This window comes from Montipora capricornis, chromosome 5, assembly GCF_036669925.1.
Source record: "Montipora capricornis isolate CH-2021 chromosome 5, ASM3666992v2, whole genome shotgun sequence".
In the NCBI taxonomy this organism is placed as follows: Eukaryota; Metazoa; Cnidaria; class Anthozoa; order Scleractinia; family Acroporidae; genus Montipora; species Montipora capricornis.
The window spans coordinates 15,662,731-15,680,230 of NC_090887.1; the positions used below are offsets into that span (position 1 = coordinate 15,662,731).

Genomic DNA, 17,500 nt, shown 5'->3' on the forward strand with positions numbered 1-17,500 from the left:
CGACAAAGCTGCTGTCCAATATGCAGAACAACTGGAAGGACAAGGAGCCACTATGGTCGTAAGTGTCCCTACCAAACACGCCAGTGCACGTAATCTGCATATCGGCTGGGCGCTGAAGGTAACTGGACCTCGACGTACTAGGTTCACTGTTGCACAACGGTCATATCTTACCAAAAAGTTCAAACTCGCAGAGGTGAAAGGGCAAAAAGCTGATCCGGCATCAGTGGCTGTAAACTCGACGGTCATTTTCACGCGATGTGTCCCACATCGTAGAAAAATTCTGAACAATTTCTGCATATATCGAACCTGTTAATCAACGCCGGAACTAATAGCAATGTATGGCGTGTGTCATTATTTTTTTTCAAAAAGCTGAGAGAAAAATATAGCAGAGCACATTAACAGTCGTAAAGATTATTTATGTTTGGAAGGTCTCGTGCAGAAGAAGTTGCAGACAAGGTCAGATTACCTTTTTCTCGTCGCGTCATCGTTTCAAGAAGGCATGCCGTAGAAGCACAAATTGAAATTACAATTTCTTACATCTCCATCCAAGAGCCGCGAAAGGATATAGTAATATCGAAAATGATCAAGTGAGCTTTAATACAAAAAGTGGCTGCATGGGGATTTTGCAGTCAAGACTGCCCTCTCTCTTGATTACCGATCTGTGTTTTTGGCTGTACCGTTTTCTGTTCTCTTTGATTTATCATGGAAAAGATTGTGCTAATCAAGTGAATTAATGAAATTATGTGAATGTAAGGCATAAGACAGAGAACTATTGAGACCAATTTTGCTTAAGTCTATGTTTTGGCTGGAGACCCGCGATTGGTTCAATCGAGAGTCCAATCGCACGTAGGGTTTTCTGGCCTTCAGTAAAATAACTGTGGCGCTCCTAATATGAACTGCAGATGATAACAATATGAAGTCAAGTGGGGAACAGGAGTGATGTTTCTAAACAGTGAATCTCAGTCCGAGAAAAAATACCCGCTGAGTTCACTGACTTGAGCACTCGTTACCGTTTCACATGCTTCGAAAGACTCGTCCAAGAATTTGATTTGCATAATTTTTAAAATTCAAAATCTACAGAACAGACACAAGTCAAACGTTCGATACCTGAAACCCCCCCAAGACATATTGGGCTTTGTTTCCCCTCTCTTGCTTTAAATCTTCCGAGTGTTTGCGAAGTTGCATATCATTTACAAACGTTTCAAGAAAATGATCCACAGTTTGCGCCCGTTTACAAACGGCGAAAAGTAAAGTCGGGAAATAATGTTTAGAGCTCAAGTTGCGCAAGTGGCTGACTGAATGATGTCATTTGAATGTCTCGTGACATAGCGGTAACATACATTTTCATCTCCCCACCCCTAAAGGTGAGGAGATGAAATACCCTGGGAAAGAGGTAAAACATTAAACGAGACATGTTTGATCAAACTGCACTGGGAATCATATGAGATAGCTAAGCGCATGCGCACTTTAAAATTCGGGAAGAAAAAATATTTTTTCAATTTTCGCTTATTTCCCTAGTTTCTCAGAAAATTTTGTTGTTTAGTCGTTTTGTACATCTGTAATTGTGCAAGGAACGACGGAAGATCCATCAACAAGACCCTCGTGCACAAAATTTAGAGAATCTGTTAGAGAAGACAATAACAGCCTTGCGATCGTCTTACAGAATCTTACCGGGCTGTTACATTTAACCAAGGCTTCCCAAGCAAAAACAGCAGCATTGGCGGACATAAAGACTGGGCTTACGCATAATCTTCCACCACAGGATAACTCTACGGACTGGTTCCACAATCACAGATGCAAAGTGTGGGACATAAAATGTGACTAAAAAGATCAAGTTACCTTTCTTGAAGCGCAAGCAATGAACGTACCAACACAGATGGGCTCTTTGGAGGTCAAGGGACTAAATGTGACGAAAACAATCCGTATCATTGTAATAAATCGTTCCCTGATCAGATGTCACGAGCAACTCGTGATAAGTCATATTAATACTGTTCCAACTAAGCTATGTAGAGAGAAATAACTTTTCCATTCGCTCGCGACAAAGATTATTTTATTTTTGAAGATTTTGTACATGTTTAAGTTGCCGCATTCTTACACAAGCAAAGTACTGTTCATCCGCACATTACAACACACCTTATTTTCTTGCACCATTGGTTTTCCGAAAGATATCCTTTTTGTCACGCCATAAGAGCAGGGCAAAATAGTGAGAAGGCTTTCGCCTTTCATCAATATCTCTGACACATTTGTGGAAGATGGGCACGTTCAAGTTGGAGTCCAAAGCTCTACGTTATATGATGGTTCTCTACAATGCTCGGATGTTCTCTCGATGTTCTAGTTTTCACCTCTCATCAAAAACTAGCATTTCATTTCACTTTATAGTCACTAATTTGAATCCTTTGATAGTTGAGGAAACCGGGATAAGCTCCAGCCTGATGGGCCACTTGGCTCGTATGCACACTTCACCTACCTAGATAGAAGAACGTGTGCTTGATATACAGCTGCTTGAGACTTGAGGAAAGGGATTGTCATTCATTACATCACTTTACTTTTAATCGAACATATTAACATTGTATGAGGCAAAGGGCCTCTTTTTTTTTTTAGTTTCATCGCTGCTTCGTCATAATATTGATGACAAAGTCCAGGAGAGCTGACGTTTCTTGTAAATTTTGTGCAGCGAAATATTTAAAATTCCGAAAATGTCACTTCCGGTGATTGGGGTCCCTAATAAATCCACGCGCATTGTACGCCTGAGTGCCAATGAAATAGGATAAAAAGAATTATTACCCCTTTGGTTTATCGTTACTTAAAATTATCACAACTCGTGATAAATACATTACTTTCTTTAATGTGTACATATATATCTTACAACTTGTAATATTTATATGGAGTATCACTTTTTTGCCCGTGACAAAGATTAAAGAATTAACTGAACGGGTGCGAAATTGATTCGAAGACCCCAATCTTGACGCCTCGCGAGTCACCATCGAAAAATAAAGCTAGTACCTAGCAAAACACCTCTGAAGATCGGGACTTTTCTCTGTTTTTTTAGGCAAACATTGGGGAATTTCAATGATGTAAGTATTCATTTGATTCCAAAGTTTATATAGGATGAGGGTTTGCATATAACGTCACTTCGTCCACGTTGGTGTACAGCAATAGACCTTTTTGCAGATACGGCGGCCATTTTGATTTCTGTTGTTTCAAATACTTATTATGGGATGCCCAGGGGGCAAATGCATATTAATTTGCCCCCTGAGAATCTCATAATGTCTTTCGAATGGCCACCGTATATGCAAAAAGGTCTGTGCAGTAGATTTGACTCAACTTGTGGGACCATTTTCTATTGGTTTCCCCTATTTCCTGCATACAAATAACCCAACGACTCAGACAACTATATTCTGGTTAAATAGGAAGCTGACTGCTGGCATGTGATTAGAAGCGGTACAACCTGAGGTGCCCTCGCTGCTAAGGCCGTGTCGCCAGTTTCGTTTATTGAAATACTGCCACAAAGGAAAACGCTAATGATCTCATATCATACATTCTTTGTAAAATTTCGAATTTTCAAAGCATCATTGCTCAGAGATTATCGCGTTCAACTTCTGAGAGATGGCTCATTATGCAATATTTAATAATTTACTCTAGGCTGACTGATTAGAAAAGGATAGACATGCCCTAATGAGGTAAAAAGTGTAAACAAAGATTCCCCTATTGAACATCTAATATTTACATGTCACGCACTATCCATTATGAGAATGAGATTTTTCATTTTATTTGTATTTCAGGACGATCGCGTTCTTGAATATTTTTTCACAATATCTGAGCAAATTTGACGTTCCACTGCCTGCTTATACTAGAGCGAGAGGTTTCTATGTTGTTCGTTATCCATTGTTTAGATCATTCCCAGTGAGTATGGAGTATGGTTTTTCATGTTCTTTTAAATAGAAATTCCCGGCGTGGAAAAGAGAAGAAATGACTATAAACCCGATCTTTTCTTTTTGATTATCTCGTCAAATTGTGTGACCTTATAGGAAACAAACTTATCTTTGAGTCTTGGGTGCGCTCTTTTTAAATTTAAGTGTGTTTTTGGAGCTGTTAGTAAGGAGTTAATTAAAGCAATGGCGAAAAATTTGACACAGGAAAATCATCTTTGTGCACGTGCGGCACGCATATTAGGAAGTTTAAGAAACGACGAGACTGAATAATCGCGAAAGACATATGATAGAGCCATGTTAGAGCGGTTTTCAATTGAGTGTCGAAAGTAATTAGCGAATTGCTTTGGTTTTGCATTACTTCACTTAGTCATTGGTTCAAAGTTCTCGCGCCAGTTTTTCAACCAATCAGAAGTAAAACCGAAACCAATCGTTTTGGTTTTACGACACTCAATTGAAACTTGCTCTATATATATTACGAGGTGACGTTTTCAACCGTCGCCGTCGTAGATCTTAAACTCCCTAATAGTTCATGTCTTCGTTTTCGGGCTCATCCTCGGTGTAAAAACTTGTAACATTCAAGGATGACGTAACACAAAAGGAAAACAAAAGAGCAAAACAACATTTTAAAACAATAACCTAACCCTACCACGAGCTAACAAAACAAAGAAAAATTTTCACAGGTTTTTTGCACCGAGGTAAATCCCGTCTTTGCCGTAACAGCGAAAAATGGCCAAATTTCAGGTTTCTATGTGGAGGACTTTGACACGCACTTTTAACGTCGAATAAATAACAATAATCACGAAGTTATTACGGTACCATAGAGCGAGTTTCAAGCGAATGTCGTAAAACCAAAACCAAAATTTACACAAACTTGTAAAAAATTTTCGATTATTAAGCAATCACTAATGAGCTAAGGGCTGAGTGAAATTTTCACGTGTACTTGTAAATTGCTCGCACGAGTTTTAACTTCGCTTCCGATTTGCTTATAAACGGTGACATCATTCTCGTCACCAGAGCCAAGGCTCTGGGAAACTCTATGTAAGAGAACATAAGCCGTAGGGTTCTTATAGCCAAATATTTGCTATTTGAAACCTTACGGCCCTTGCTCACTCGTCGTGCTAACACGAATGCACCAATTAGAGACGCTTTTGATTGTTCTTCACGAAACCAATGAGAAGACACTTTGTTTCAGGGCTCCCCAGAGCTCTTCTCTCCCTTAGTCAAAAGAAGAGCTCTGGGTTCGAGATTGATGGTGACATTCGCTATGACTAGAACATGCGCAATACCGTGATACGCTCCTTTTAAACTTCCGGTCTTGATTCATTCACCGTGAAATATAGCATGGGTAGATGTGTGTTTTTTTATGGCATTGAGTTAAAATAGAGTTCGAACAGATCGCAAGAGAACTCTTGCCGTAAACTTGGCGGAAGCAAGTTTGAGATCTGCAAACGGTACCCGATTATGGAACGTAGTTTGTAATCTTTCATATCTCAGAAACTTAATTTTTAGCCTTGCATTTGATGAAAAAAATACCCTCTGTGTTTGTTCCACAGATTATTCTGGCGATAGTATCATCTTGGGTGATTTGTGCCATCATCACTGCCGCCGGAGGTTTTCCTTCAGATCCCGACAACCCGAATTACTTGGCGAGAACTGACCGCGAACTCAGTGTGTTGAAAGAGGCCAAATGGTTTAGATTCCCTTATCCAGGTTAAACAAAACGGCTGACTTCTCCTGATTTTCACTTTTACCAGCAAATAGGTCTTCGCAAATTTGCTCATTGGGTCTCTAAAATCCTTTGTAGGTCAGTGGGGCACACCAACCGTCAGTTACGCAGGAGTACTTGGAATGTTGACCGGGTTACTGGCCTCCCTTATTGAGTCAGTAGGAGACTACCACGCCTGTGCGAAATTGTCTGGGGCTCGACCACCTCCAAAACATGCGATGAATCGAGGAATTACAGTTGAAGGAATCGGAGTTTTTGTGGCGGGAGCCTTTGGTTGTGGAATTGATACAACCGCCTACGGTGAAAATATTGGATCCATCGGAATCACTAAGATGAAAAGGGTGATTTGTTCTGGTCATTTCTAGGTTTTGAAGCTTTTTTGATACAGCTTCACAGAGAGGATCTGTGGGCTTCATTTTGGCTTTATTTCCTTGCCTTGCCTATTTAGCTTGCGTGCAGACGGCGAATTTGAACTTCAACGCTATAAGTACGTAGTTATAGCGTTTAAGTTCAAATTCGCCGTCTGCACGCTGGCTATGCCTATCTGGAGAGAAGCCGAGACCCTTCCTGCAAAGTACACCCAGAAATTTTTGGTCCGATGCAATGTAACACATCTTTGGGTTATTTTTACGTCATTTGGGTGTGCAAGAAAATAGCGCAATCCGTCTATATCTTCACTCTACTTTGCGCTACATTTTTCCCCTATAAACCAGTCATTTGGTAAATATCTAAACTGGTTTCCATTCACATGTCCTTAGGTTGGAAGTCTCCGCGTTATCCAAGTTGGCGGTTTCTTGTTTATGATCTTCGGCATGCTTGGTAAATTTGGTGCGCTGTTTGTGACCATTCCAGACCCTATCATTGGTGGAGTTTTCATGGTCATGTTTGGGATGATCACTGCTGTTGGAATCTCGAATCTGCAGTATGCTGACATGAATTCTTCCAGGAACTTGTTCATTGTTGGATTTTCTCTCGTATTTGGATTGGCTGTTCCGCATTACATGAGTGATCATATGGACGCAATTCAGACAGGTACGACTTGAAGTGTGTGATTGCAACCGTTACGGTCGAAGCGAAACTACTCTAGAGACCTAACTCGGCGCAAAACCTTATTATTGATAATGGAAATTACGATCCCTCATACCAAATGAATGTTACTAATTACCAATGCCTTTCCTGTTGGTGGTATTTGGGTATGGGCTTAAAAACAATATTGAATAGCCTGCTTAATCAGTAAGTTATCTAACATCATTTTAAGACCGAAAAAACCTTGACCTCTTTTGGATTTCACCATTGAATGTTAGGACATTAAATTTCGGTGTGGCAAAAACCTAATCAAATTCTGAAGACAAATCCAAACCCATTGAACACTGTCAAGGACTCATATCCTGAGAAAAATATGTTTTGCCGCTAGCATTGCTTGTAGCGACAAGTAAACTGAACGCTGTTTGTGCGGGAATCGAGTTGGTTTAGAACTTAACAGTCCTTCACTTTCGCTAGGTGTCGAGGAGGTTGACCAGATTGTCACTGTCTTGTTGTCAACAAGCATGGCGGTAGGATGTATCGTTCCACCGATTCTAGACAATACCATCCCAGGTACAATTGAGGAACGTGGGCTCGTGGGATGGGGCGAGAATTCTACGGAAGACAAAGTGGACGTAAAAGTTTGAAGTTGCTCCCATCGCAGTGTATAACCTGCCGTTTGGTCTTCATCGCCTCAGCAAATACAAATTTGCCAAGTACATGTCTTTCCTGCCATATCCATATGACAATGACCGCTATGCGGGAGCACGAGATCAGAGTGACACCCGTCTGTGACGGGCTCATTCAATGCTATGTTCCCCGTGAATTCTTTTATAATGAACTAAGAAATCACATTGATGCACTGGGTTATTTCAGATTTTTCACTCGGGAGCTCGCGGTGATGATTTTTGTGAAAACTCGACGTACGTTTTTACATTTTAAAATAGTTTAAAGGACCTCAAGGAAAGTTATACCCGCAACATGTTGGCTATAAAGCCGTTTTCACAGCAGCGACTTAAACAATGTGGTTTCCGGGGGGTGCTCAGATACGAGAACACTTGACGAGAGGTCGCATCCAAAACGAGGCAAAGATAGACATAGCTTGATCTCTTTATGCACATTTTAAACTATGCTTTGATTAGAGGCAAGAACGAACTGCAGTGATCTTCAAGATGATGATTGAAGACGTTATCCTCAAACGCTGTTTGCATTATTAGATTTTTTTAAGCATTTGTTCATCGCGTGTTGAAAACCTATTTAAGTCATACACTCAATGTACTTACTCCATGTGTCATGTATTGTTTGTAAATTTGAATGTATATTTCACAAAGTCTGAATAAATCAAAATACATCGAACTACTATGGGACAAATGTAGCCTTCAGAGGAGAAGTTAACGCTTTGTTACCCAATTATCATGCTGGAGGTCTCGTGTAATAAGTGAGGTTTGTCAAGTCCTCCCGAATAAGAGGGTAATTTGAAGTGCTAGTTTTGTACCCATATAAACCATCTGAACTTAAGCCTTTCCAATGGAAAATGGGCCCATACAAGGACAGAGAAAAAGTCTGACCAGGGTGGACAGTGGACCCACGACCCTCGGATTAGATCACGACTGTTCTACCGACTAAGGTACAAGGTCACGGCAATGAATATGTACAAATACAAAAATGTAACCCTTCCTCCCGAATAAGGACTATAAACCGTAGGCCTCGTCTTATAACCCCTTAGTAACCCACACACGGAGTGCAGAGTTCTCGATCGTTATACTTAATCGGAGACATTTTGCTCTTTGATTGGCTAAGAAGAGAAGCCGCGAAGGTTTACCACAAAACGAAATCAACGGCTCCCGATCGAATTAGGACTCATCTTTTACCTTTTCGTGGTAGTGTACTGTCAGTGTGTAAGTGCACTACACATTATGTCACCGGGTTGTAAGAAGGTAAGAGTCCGTGGTGACAATAGGCCCGCAGCGCGTGATAACTCACGAAAATAAACCGGTCTGTTGGAGGCATGTTTGACTTTCCACAAATGAACACCAAAATCGGTAAGAATTTTTGACGCTGATTAAAAAGAAAGCAGCTGCTATTTCCAAAACGATGAAATCACCTAGTGATAAATAGCCTCGTTTAGGAGAGTGAATTTTTGTCTTTGTAGAAACAATGGTCAACCTCAAGAGTTGGGCGATTGTGATCTTTGTGTTGAATTTGCACATTTCTTGCCAAACTTTATGACACTTGAAAGAAAAAAAGGCAAACTGACAAACAACAACCCGGTGTATTGCCATCATTTTGACACAGATGTAATCTTTTTTTCGCGAGTTGTTAGTAAACACGCAAGATAACTTGATCATGACAGCCGCTGAAATCGAGGTCACTTTCGATTTTGCGGTTTTCTAGTGCAGTCAAATTACAATAGAAAAATTGAAAGTAGCAAAAATCTCCTAAAATCTTTTTCGCTGATGGTAACTTTTTGTATTCGCAGTTCAAAATTTATGTTGTTTTCATGACGCAAATTTTGTTGCGGCAAAATATTTTATTGTTGATAGAAACTTCCTGAAAATTTCCTTCTGCTCTTCCTAAAAACTGTATCATCAATATTTGTTTTGCATAACGCAGGCTGACAAAACCTGCACCTTACTTAGTTCGCATTTTTGAGCGTTAAAATAGAATTTTCGGTCCTTCGTTTCTAAATTTTTGTCTTGGTGGTGATAAAGAAGTTGCAAGGGAACTTGCAAATAAGCAACATGTTAGCCTCGAAGCCAATATTTCTCCATTCCCTTTTATTTCCTTCAATCTTTCTCTGGGTTTAGTATTTTACTAGTAACCACATGTCTTCTCAGAATGCTATTTACCTAAAACATCTACCATGGGGCTAGAATGGTATACGGTAGCAAAACAATCTCGTGTACTATTAGAGCTGGAAAACAAAACGCAGCTCAGTTGTTAAGAAAGCGCTGTGTCACTGCACTACTACACGTACGCATTGCGTGCCTATTTTTTAAGATTCTGACAGGTACTACGCGAATGGTTAGACCCCGGGGGGCCGGGGGTTAGACTTTCAAGTCTTCTCGGATAAGGACTATACCGTTCTATACCGTAGGCCCCGTCTCACAAATATCTTCCATGTTAGCAGAAAGAACCCACACACTATTCGAGAAGAGTAGGGGATGAAGTTCCCGTGTTGTGGCTGTCCTCTGTGAGTATATGGGTGGGTGGGTATAGGAGGTCCACATCAGCTGAATAGCTGCCAAAACTTCAACCTGCTTAAACAAACAAATAACAAACAAACAAACAAACTACAGTCGAAAGTCTTTCTTCCCTACAAATGAAAGTTCAAGTTTGACTAGAAATAGGGAGGGGAGGGTAAAGGTATAGTTTGTCTTTTTGGAACGCCTGGTTGAAACGGCTTTCGTCCCCAAGTGTAGCGAAAGAAATGGTGGTGTTCAAGGCTAGTTTGTGGGTCCATTTACTACATAGAGCCGTAAATAGCATCAGAGGTCGTACCCAGATCAATTATGGTCCACCTTGGAATACGTTTTCAATTTTAAGGACGTCGTCTGTGTTTGATTGTCAACAGATACGTTTCAAGGCAAGGAGTAAATTGAAGAACTGTATTAGCATTGCCCACGCAAGTCTCTTTTCTGACGAAAGGGAAAGTCATTTACGAGACGAAAGAACTGTTTTCGTCCGGGATGTTCCAGAGAAAGTTCCTGATATAAAAGAAAAACTTCGGGATCATTTTTCTTCGTTTGGTGATGTAGAACGTGTCAGGCGTGTCAGACAAAATATGCTGTTAGTATCTTTCAGTAGTGTTGAGAGTGCTTCAAAAGTTTTGAAAGAAAAGCACTTCTTCGAAGGCCAGTGGATTACAACCTTGCCAATTGTCAAGAAGGGTTGTTGGAAAGGAAAGTCTTGTAAGGTCAAAGTAGAGAGCGTACCACAGACCATGACGGAAAAAGAATTAGTAAACTATTTTTGTAAATTTGGGACTGTCACCAATATCGACTTCATCATATTAGATCCCGATACTTTGGAAAGGAAGAACTTTTGCTTTGTAGAATTTTCTAAAATGTCTGAAGCTAAGAGGGCTGCATCGGTTGAGCTACACAAAGTTGGTCAGAGTTTCTTGAGAGTACACGTATCATCATCTAAATTAAGTGCAGTAAAAAACAAAAGAGATCATAGTTCGCTCACTACCTCATAATGTAACAGTTGATGAGCTGAGGGAGTACTTTGAACAATTTGGTGCCTTAGAACAAGTAAACTTGATTTGTCAAGTAATTGCTCGACCCCACACAACATATGCCTTTGTGAAATTCCAATCCCCATGTGCTGTGGAGAAAGCAACAGATACATTAATCCATAGAATCTGTGGAAAGAAGACAGTAGTCCAAAAGTCTGCATTGTCACATCCCATTCAAAATGGCGACCGCAAGATTTTTGTTGAAGGCTTCCAACCACACACAGATCCTAAAAGAGTGAGAGCATATTTTGAAGTATTTGGGAAACTTGAACACATAACTGATACAGGTATCCGCCCAACCGGAAAAACACATGTAATTTTTAAATCAAAAGCAAGCTTGCAACATGTTTTTAGACAAAAAGAACACGTCTTGGATGGCTGCATTTTAAGGATTAGGCCAGTTTCATGGAGAAGGCTTGATCCCCTGACTTCATTGATCAACATGAATGACGAAAGCAAATGACAAGGTACTGAGGCTGATAGCATTAAACTGACTATTGATTGTTTCACTAAGTTGATAGTGTAACTTTTTTGTCCGAGGGGGGCCCCATTGACGGGTAAAATCGTCTGGTGTTAGACAGAGTAAAATCTACAAGTGTTAGTTTTGGGCAGAAAAGGGTTAACTCACGAGGGACTGAAAGCAAGGACGAGGACAAAGGCTACAAGAATCTTGTCTAAAAATGCTATTTCCCATTAGTAGAATTCTACTAGTATACTAATGCAAATGCTGTAATCTGATTGGCTGAGCCATTGAACACTATTTAACAATTATTCGCCGAAGGCGAAGTGATTATCGATGAATATTCACCGAGACGAAGTCGAGGTGAATATTCACCGATAATCACTGAGACTGAGGCGAATAATTGTTTTAGTATAAAAACACAGGTGATTATTTCAAACAAGAGAAAAAGAAACACTTCAACGCGAAATCATCTTCACTTACAGTGGCAAAAATGACAACTGGCAGCCATTTTGTCCGTCAAGGTGATTATCGGCTGATAATCCGAGATAGCGAGCCAACGAGAGCGCGCGATTTTGTATAATCACCTGTGTGTTTATACTAATAGCCATTAGTGTGCAGTGGCTGGAGGTCGTCTTGGAAATGACGACAATTTTTTTGTTTTTCCAAAGTTTTGGAGGAAAATTTGGATGCAAATGGTAATTAAATTTGAGAAGTCTAAACAAAGGACATTTATGGCTTCTTGACTTTCAAAAAAGTTGAAATTATTGAAAAAGCTTATGCGTCAAGAGATACGTCAAGAGGTATCACCTCATAGAAATCTCAAACTCATAATCTAATTGTTAATTATTGTAATAATTTTGCAATTACTCCAAGTCGCTCGGCATTGAAAGTGTGTCAACATTCCAGGAATAAATTTAGGGAGAATGGTGTTGATATTTAGAGAGAAACTTGAAAATTTATCATGAGTTACTCACATCATCCACAAAACCTCAAATTTGGTCAATTCATGTCATCGTTAGGCAAGCACGGCACAGAAATGTACACAAATGTGAAACGCACATGCAGGGCATGCAGAGATTTTGTTTTTGCTCATTAGACTTAATGTTTTGTGGCGTTCTCGCAGCTGTCGTCATCGTCCTTGTTTAAGCTCCCTATTCATCCCTGAAGTGGCACACCCATTGACAAGTAAATTAAAATTGTTTGTCATTAGAGTAAAATCCTTAATTCTCTCTCAGGACTTAAAGTGTCAAAATACGGTATATTCAAGAGCTACCTCTCATTGTTTTAGTCCCTTACAGAAAATGCGAAATGTTCCAATAACAATTAGTTGAATTACATAGGTGATTATTGAAAATTCTCCGTGCTGAGTGGTTGCACTTTGAGGTGATTATTAAGCGATAATCACCTGAGTGGTTTTTTTTCAAAATGGCCGCAGGCCATTTTGTCAAGATGACTGACAAAGAAATCATTGTTTTAAAGAAAATGCATATTTTTCAAAATAACTCATGTAATAATAATATTTATGACCAGAGCGGTTTTCAATTGAGTGTCGAAAGTAATTTAGTGAATTGCTTTGGTTTTGCATTACTTCACGCAGTGATTGGTTCAAAGTTCTTACACCACTTTTTCAACCAATCAGAAGTGAAAACAAAACCAATTGTGGCTCGCGTGTGCACATTTTCCCATGCTGTATGAGGGGTGGCGAATGGTACCTCGAAAAACTTGGGTCTCTGAAAATTTTAGCCGGATCTGGAAATCTCAAAAGGGTTTTTGATAAGTGTTGAAGTCTCGTTTTTGCACGGTTTGTTTTTACCCTTTTTGAATCTCGAAACTTTTTACCAAGGAGTCTCTGGCTCGGATTTTTAACTAGGATCTCAGCATCTCGGCGAGCCTCTGATTTTACCATTCGCCACCCCTTTTATGTCGGCTAAGTGTAATTTCTTTGAGTTTTGATTTGTTTACCGGATTGTCGCCGTCCTTTTTCATTGGCCAAAGTAATTACTTTGATTTTGGTTTTACGAAACTCAATTGAGAAACTTGCTCTGTACTTAAACAACCAGACCGGATCGGACCAACAAAACTTGGACTGGATCAATAACAAAATTCCTGCCAATAGACACATGAAATCCCTGGGTCGCCAGTTAAGGTTACTCTCCCACCTTCGGGGGTTGATCTGGTCTGAGTTTTGTCGATGCGGTCCGATCCGATCCGGTCTGGTGTGCCCTGGTCCGGTCTGATCTGATCCGATCCGATCCGGTCCGATCTGGGTTTTGCCAACGGCCAGAGATCAGGTAGCCTTCTGTCACAGAGTCTTTTTTAGGGATAGTCATTCTTCTCACCCGCAAGAAACTCTGTTGGAAGAAGGAAGGACTGGCTATGCAAGAGTCTGTGATAGAAAGCTATCCCTTGGCTTACATGGCAGGCAATTATGAAGAGAAGAGGGAATATGGCATGGAATGAATGTTATGTGTTGGAATCAAGGCCTTGGTGACTACATGACTCTGCTGGGAAAAAAAGCTAATGTACTAAGCCCAGGGTTGGTACAGAGTCTTGAATTCTTGAAAAAAAGACTGGAAATTTGCAAACCAGTTTTCCAGACCTGGAAAAAGTCTGGAAAATAAAGATGATGTCTGGAAAAAATGGTAAAAAGTCTGGAGAATTTTTTGTTTTGAAAACTGAAACAAAAGCTTTATTGCTAAGTGAATATTTTTTTAGGTAGTCACATCTTATTTAAAATTTTGTCTTTGGCGAAAACATTCAATCGCAGACCGAGAAGTCTTAGATCTTTCTTACGCCAGCACTGCATCGTAGTTACTGTATGTTCACAGTGCAAACTATATAAACTAAACTTGGGTCTGGAAAAAGAAATTAGCATTTCGGAAAACGTCTGGAAAAAGGGGCAACCCTAAAACCCGGAATCCGGAATCCGGAATCACAGGTCATTGTTTTACCAATACAGAGAGTAGAAACTATCCTAAACATTCATAAAAGCTAACCTTAGGCCTAAAAACATTTGTTTAGGCCTAATTAGGCCTAAGGTTAGCTTTTATGAATGTTTAGGATAGTTTTTACTCTCTGTATTGGTAAAACAATGACCTGTGATTCCGGATTCCGGGTTTTAGGGTTGCCCTGGAAAAAGTCTTTAAATCTGTGTGAAGCCCGTAAGCAGGTAGTTCACTTGGGGTACACTGTAGTCAACTTTTCACTTGATTAATTAATGACCCTGCAAGATACTTGATTAATTAATAACCCTGCAAGACTGTCTGCACAGAAGCAAGAACAACTTTATCAGTTTCCTCTCTTTAGGAGGTACCGTTTTCTCAGACCTATAATAGGCTGATTTAGCAACAGAACGGGAATGTCGGTGGCAACCGCGCGCGCAGAAAAAAAACACCAATGAGAATTCAGAATAGAATAGACTCCACTCTTTTCTTCTCTATTCTAAATTCTCATTGGTAGTTTTGCTGCGCGCGACGTCGCCACTGACGTTCCCGTTCTGTTGCTAATATTTTTTATATTTATATTCAATCATCCCGCTAACTCCGAAAGAAGACTGGAACGGAGTTTTCTATTCTCGCCCCAAGCTTCCTCCTTCAAACGGGCGGCCTTGCATTTTGTTTATTGCTCAAGTGTCGCTGTTCGTGGCGATAAAAGGATATGATTGCACGTGGTTCTTTTTTGGTGAATCAGTCAGTTTATAGGCTGTTCTCTAGACTTATCGGGGTTCCAGCTCAACCACTCATTTCGTCAAGCTCACGACTTAAACTTTGTCAACATGGCCACACCTTACTCTCGCGTACAAGAAACCTCTCTCTTTACCCCCGTTTGCTGTTCTCGGCGGACCTGTCCGAAAAATCTCAGCAAGAGAACGAGAAGTCTGCAAGTCCCGAAAGGACGGTATTTGTTGCGAACTTCAAATGGCCCATCACAGAAACATCTTTGCGGGAGCATTTTTCAAAATTTGGTCAGATTGAACAATTCGTGTGGGGACAGACAAAGCTAACGAAACAAGCAAGAGGGTTTGCTTTGGTAACGTTTGCGAGGGAAAACGATTTAAGCAACGTTCTTCGCCAGCCTCACGATTTGCTTGGTTTTCAGTTAATTGTTAAAAAATATCTGCAGAAGTCAGTTGGCGAGACCTGTGTTGTTGAGGTACGTAACTTGGATGAGAAATGGAGGAAAGAAGATTTACTGGAACATTTTTCGAAGTACGGATCAGTTGTTGCAATAGATTGGCCGATTCACGTACTGGCAAATGCCAAACAAGACAGATGCTTCATCCAGTTTTCATCGAAAGAAGAGGCTGAGGAGGCCTTGAAGAAGGAAAACCAAATATTAAGTGACCAGCGTGGAGGTCAGGAAATTCTTGTGAGCAAAAGCACATCCAAAGCTCACAAAAGTTTTGAAGGTAGCAAAAGGCTAATTGCCATCGCAGATACAACTGTGGAGAGCATTGCGACACATTTTACGAAGTTTGGAAATATTGAGGCAATCTGGGGTAATTTTAGCATTGTAGGTCCCAAATCGACCTTGAGGCCAACATTTTCATTATTATTCAAGGAAGAGGGTTCAGTTGAAAAAATCACCAAGCAATCACATTTCATCAACAATCAGGAGATTTTCACGTTACGTGGCGCACCAAAACTGGCTCCATGGTATCCTTTTGAGAGAAGGATTGTTGTAGACAAGCTTCCATTTGAAGTCACTGGGCAAGATGTTATTAAACACTTCCACCAGTTTGGCATTGTTAACCAGCTTCATTTTGTAAGGGTTCCAGAAACAGGCGAAAAAGTGGCCTGCATTGTAACTTTTGAAAAACGTGAAACTGTCACAAGGGTAATTGCTGAAGGAAACCCCAAGCTATGTGGCCAGAAAGGGAGGGTCCGAAGTGTTGGATACAGGAATTTGGATGATACTGTCATTGATCTCATAAGTGCTACTTGTTCCTTTGACAGTTAACATTTGGAACTCAGTGTGGATAGTAAAGAACTTTTATGGGCTAGATACAACAATAAGCAATAAGGGTGGGTGGGTGGGTTGGTTGGATCAGATTTACCTTACCACCCCTCCCTCATGTTTTTTAATCGTCTTATGATGGGACATTGGTTGACCAGCTGCAACCCATGTACCCTGCAAGCAGAGTCTCTTGCGATCTTCCTAGATAAGTCGGGAAGAGGACAGAAGACTCTGCCAGCTGCCTTGACATTCTTTGATTTGCCGATCATCTAAAGAAATGATGAATCAGTCCAGTTTTGACTTGTCAAACCTGTTTTTTAAAATTTTTGTGCATAATTGATCTCCATGTGTCATCAATATCTTTTTTAAATTTACAACAGCGCGGTAGTAATTCCCATGAATTTTTCAGAAAAAAATGAAATGGCATCTTAAAAGTATGAACTATCTTGAGTTTCCAATGGTTGCCGTGTGTTTGCCAGAGTTGTTAAAAAATATCCCGACCGTTTGTGGTGGTTTTGTGGTTACTGATCACGTGTGACTGACACCAAATATATTTGAATTTTTAACACATGCTCAATACAAAATGTCGAGGCAGCTGGCAAAGTCTTTTTCCCTCTTCCTGACTTATCTAGGAAAATTAAAAGACTTTTCTCACAGGGTACAACCCATGCCTCTACCAGTGAGAAAAAAAAGTTATAGTCTAGATTTAGCTTTTGACAAGACTTGAGACCAGGTACAGTAAGGGATCACCAGCTCAAAAGTAAGGAAGGTCGCATTGAGTGACTTTCCAAGTGATAGTATAAAGACCAATTCAGGTAACTCAGTGCTGTACCCAATGGACTATTTTGATGATATGGCGGCGGTTTGGAATTATATTGCTCAAATAGCTATTATGGGATGCCCAGGGGGCAAGACACATATTAATTTGCTCCCTTAGCATCCCATAAGATATTTTTCAAAATGGCTGCCAAATCATTGAAGTAGTCTATTCAAATCTCTCAAGGTTAAGATTCTTTGTCCAAATTGCATTTGCATGATGATGTAGCAATCACATTTAGATCATATGGAAATACTTGAAATAAAACATGTTATTCCCCAAGGATTTGAATTGGGTATAACATTGAGTTAGCTGAATTGGTCTTTTGCAGTAATAAAGTGTA

The 17,500-nt window shown here is 40.2% G+C and overlaps 3 protein-coding genes and 2 pseudogenes across 3 annotated transcripts in view; 4 read left to right on the top strand and 1 right to left on the bottom strand.

Moving 5' to 3' along the window:
• LOC138049641 (uncharacterized) overlaps window positions 1–1,831 on the top strand; it is a 3,802-nt gene extending 1,971 nt beyond the window's left edge. The window contains exon 3 of the mRNA XM_068896016.1: window positions 1–1,831. This exon is cut by the window's left edge and continues 567 nt beyond it. The gene's annotated coding sequence lies outside the window, so the exon portion shown is untranslated.
• The window catches only part of LOC138049639 (sodium/potassium/calcium exchanger 4-like), a 21,573-nt gene extending 19,688 nt beyond the window's left edge, over window positions 1–1,885 (bottom strand). The window contains exon 1 of the mRNA XM_068896015.1: window positions 1,840–1,885. The gene's annotated coding sequence lies outside the window, so the exon portion shown is untranslated. The remainder of the gene's footprint in view (window positions 1–1,839) is intronic.
• A 171-nt stretch (window positions 1,886–2,056) lies between these two features.
• On the top strand, window positions 2,057–7,916 carry LOC138049640 (solute carrier family 23 member 2-like; annotated as a pseudogene).
• Window positions 7,917–10,091: 2,175 nt separating this feature from the next.
• Window positions 10,092–12,738, top strand: LOC138048834 (uncharacterized; annotated as a pseudogene).
• Window positions 12,739–14,988: 2,250 nt separating this feature from the next.
• On the top strand, window positions 14,989–16,395 carry LOC138049614 (RNA-binding protein Musashi homolog 1-like). The gene has a single exon (XM_068895990.1). The coding sequence runs from the start codon at window positions 15,042–15,044 to the stop codon at window positions 16,341–16,343; it is 1,302 nt and encodes a 433-aa protein (XP_068752091.1). The 5' UTR covers window positions 14,989–15,041; the 3' UTR covers window positions 16,344–16,395.
• The last annotated feature ends 1,105 nt before the right edge of the window (window positions 16,396–17,500 follow it).

Bases quoted from the DNA above. Each gene is read 5' to 3' on its own strand.
- LOC138049614 (XM_068895990.1), top strand. From the start codon at position 15,042: ATGATTGCACGTGGTTCTTTTTTGGTGAATCAGTCAGTTTATAGGCTG.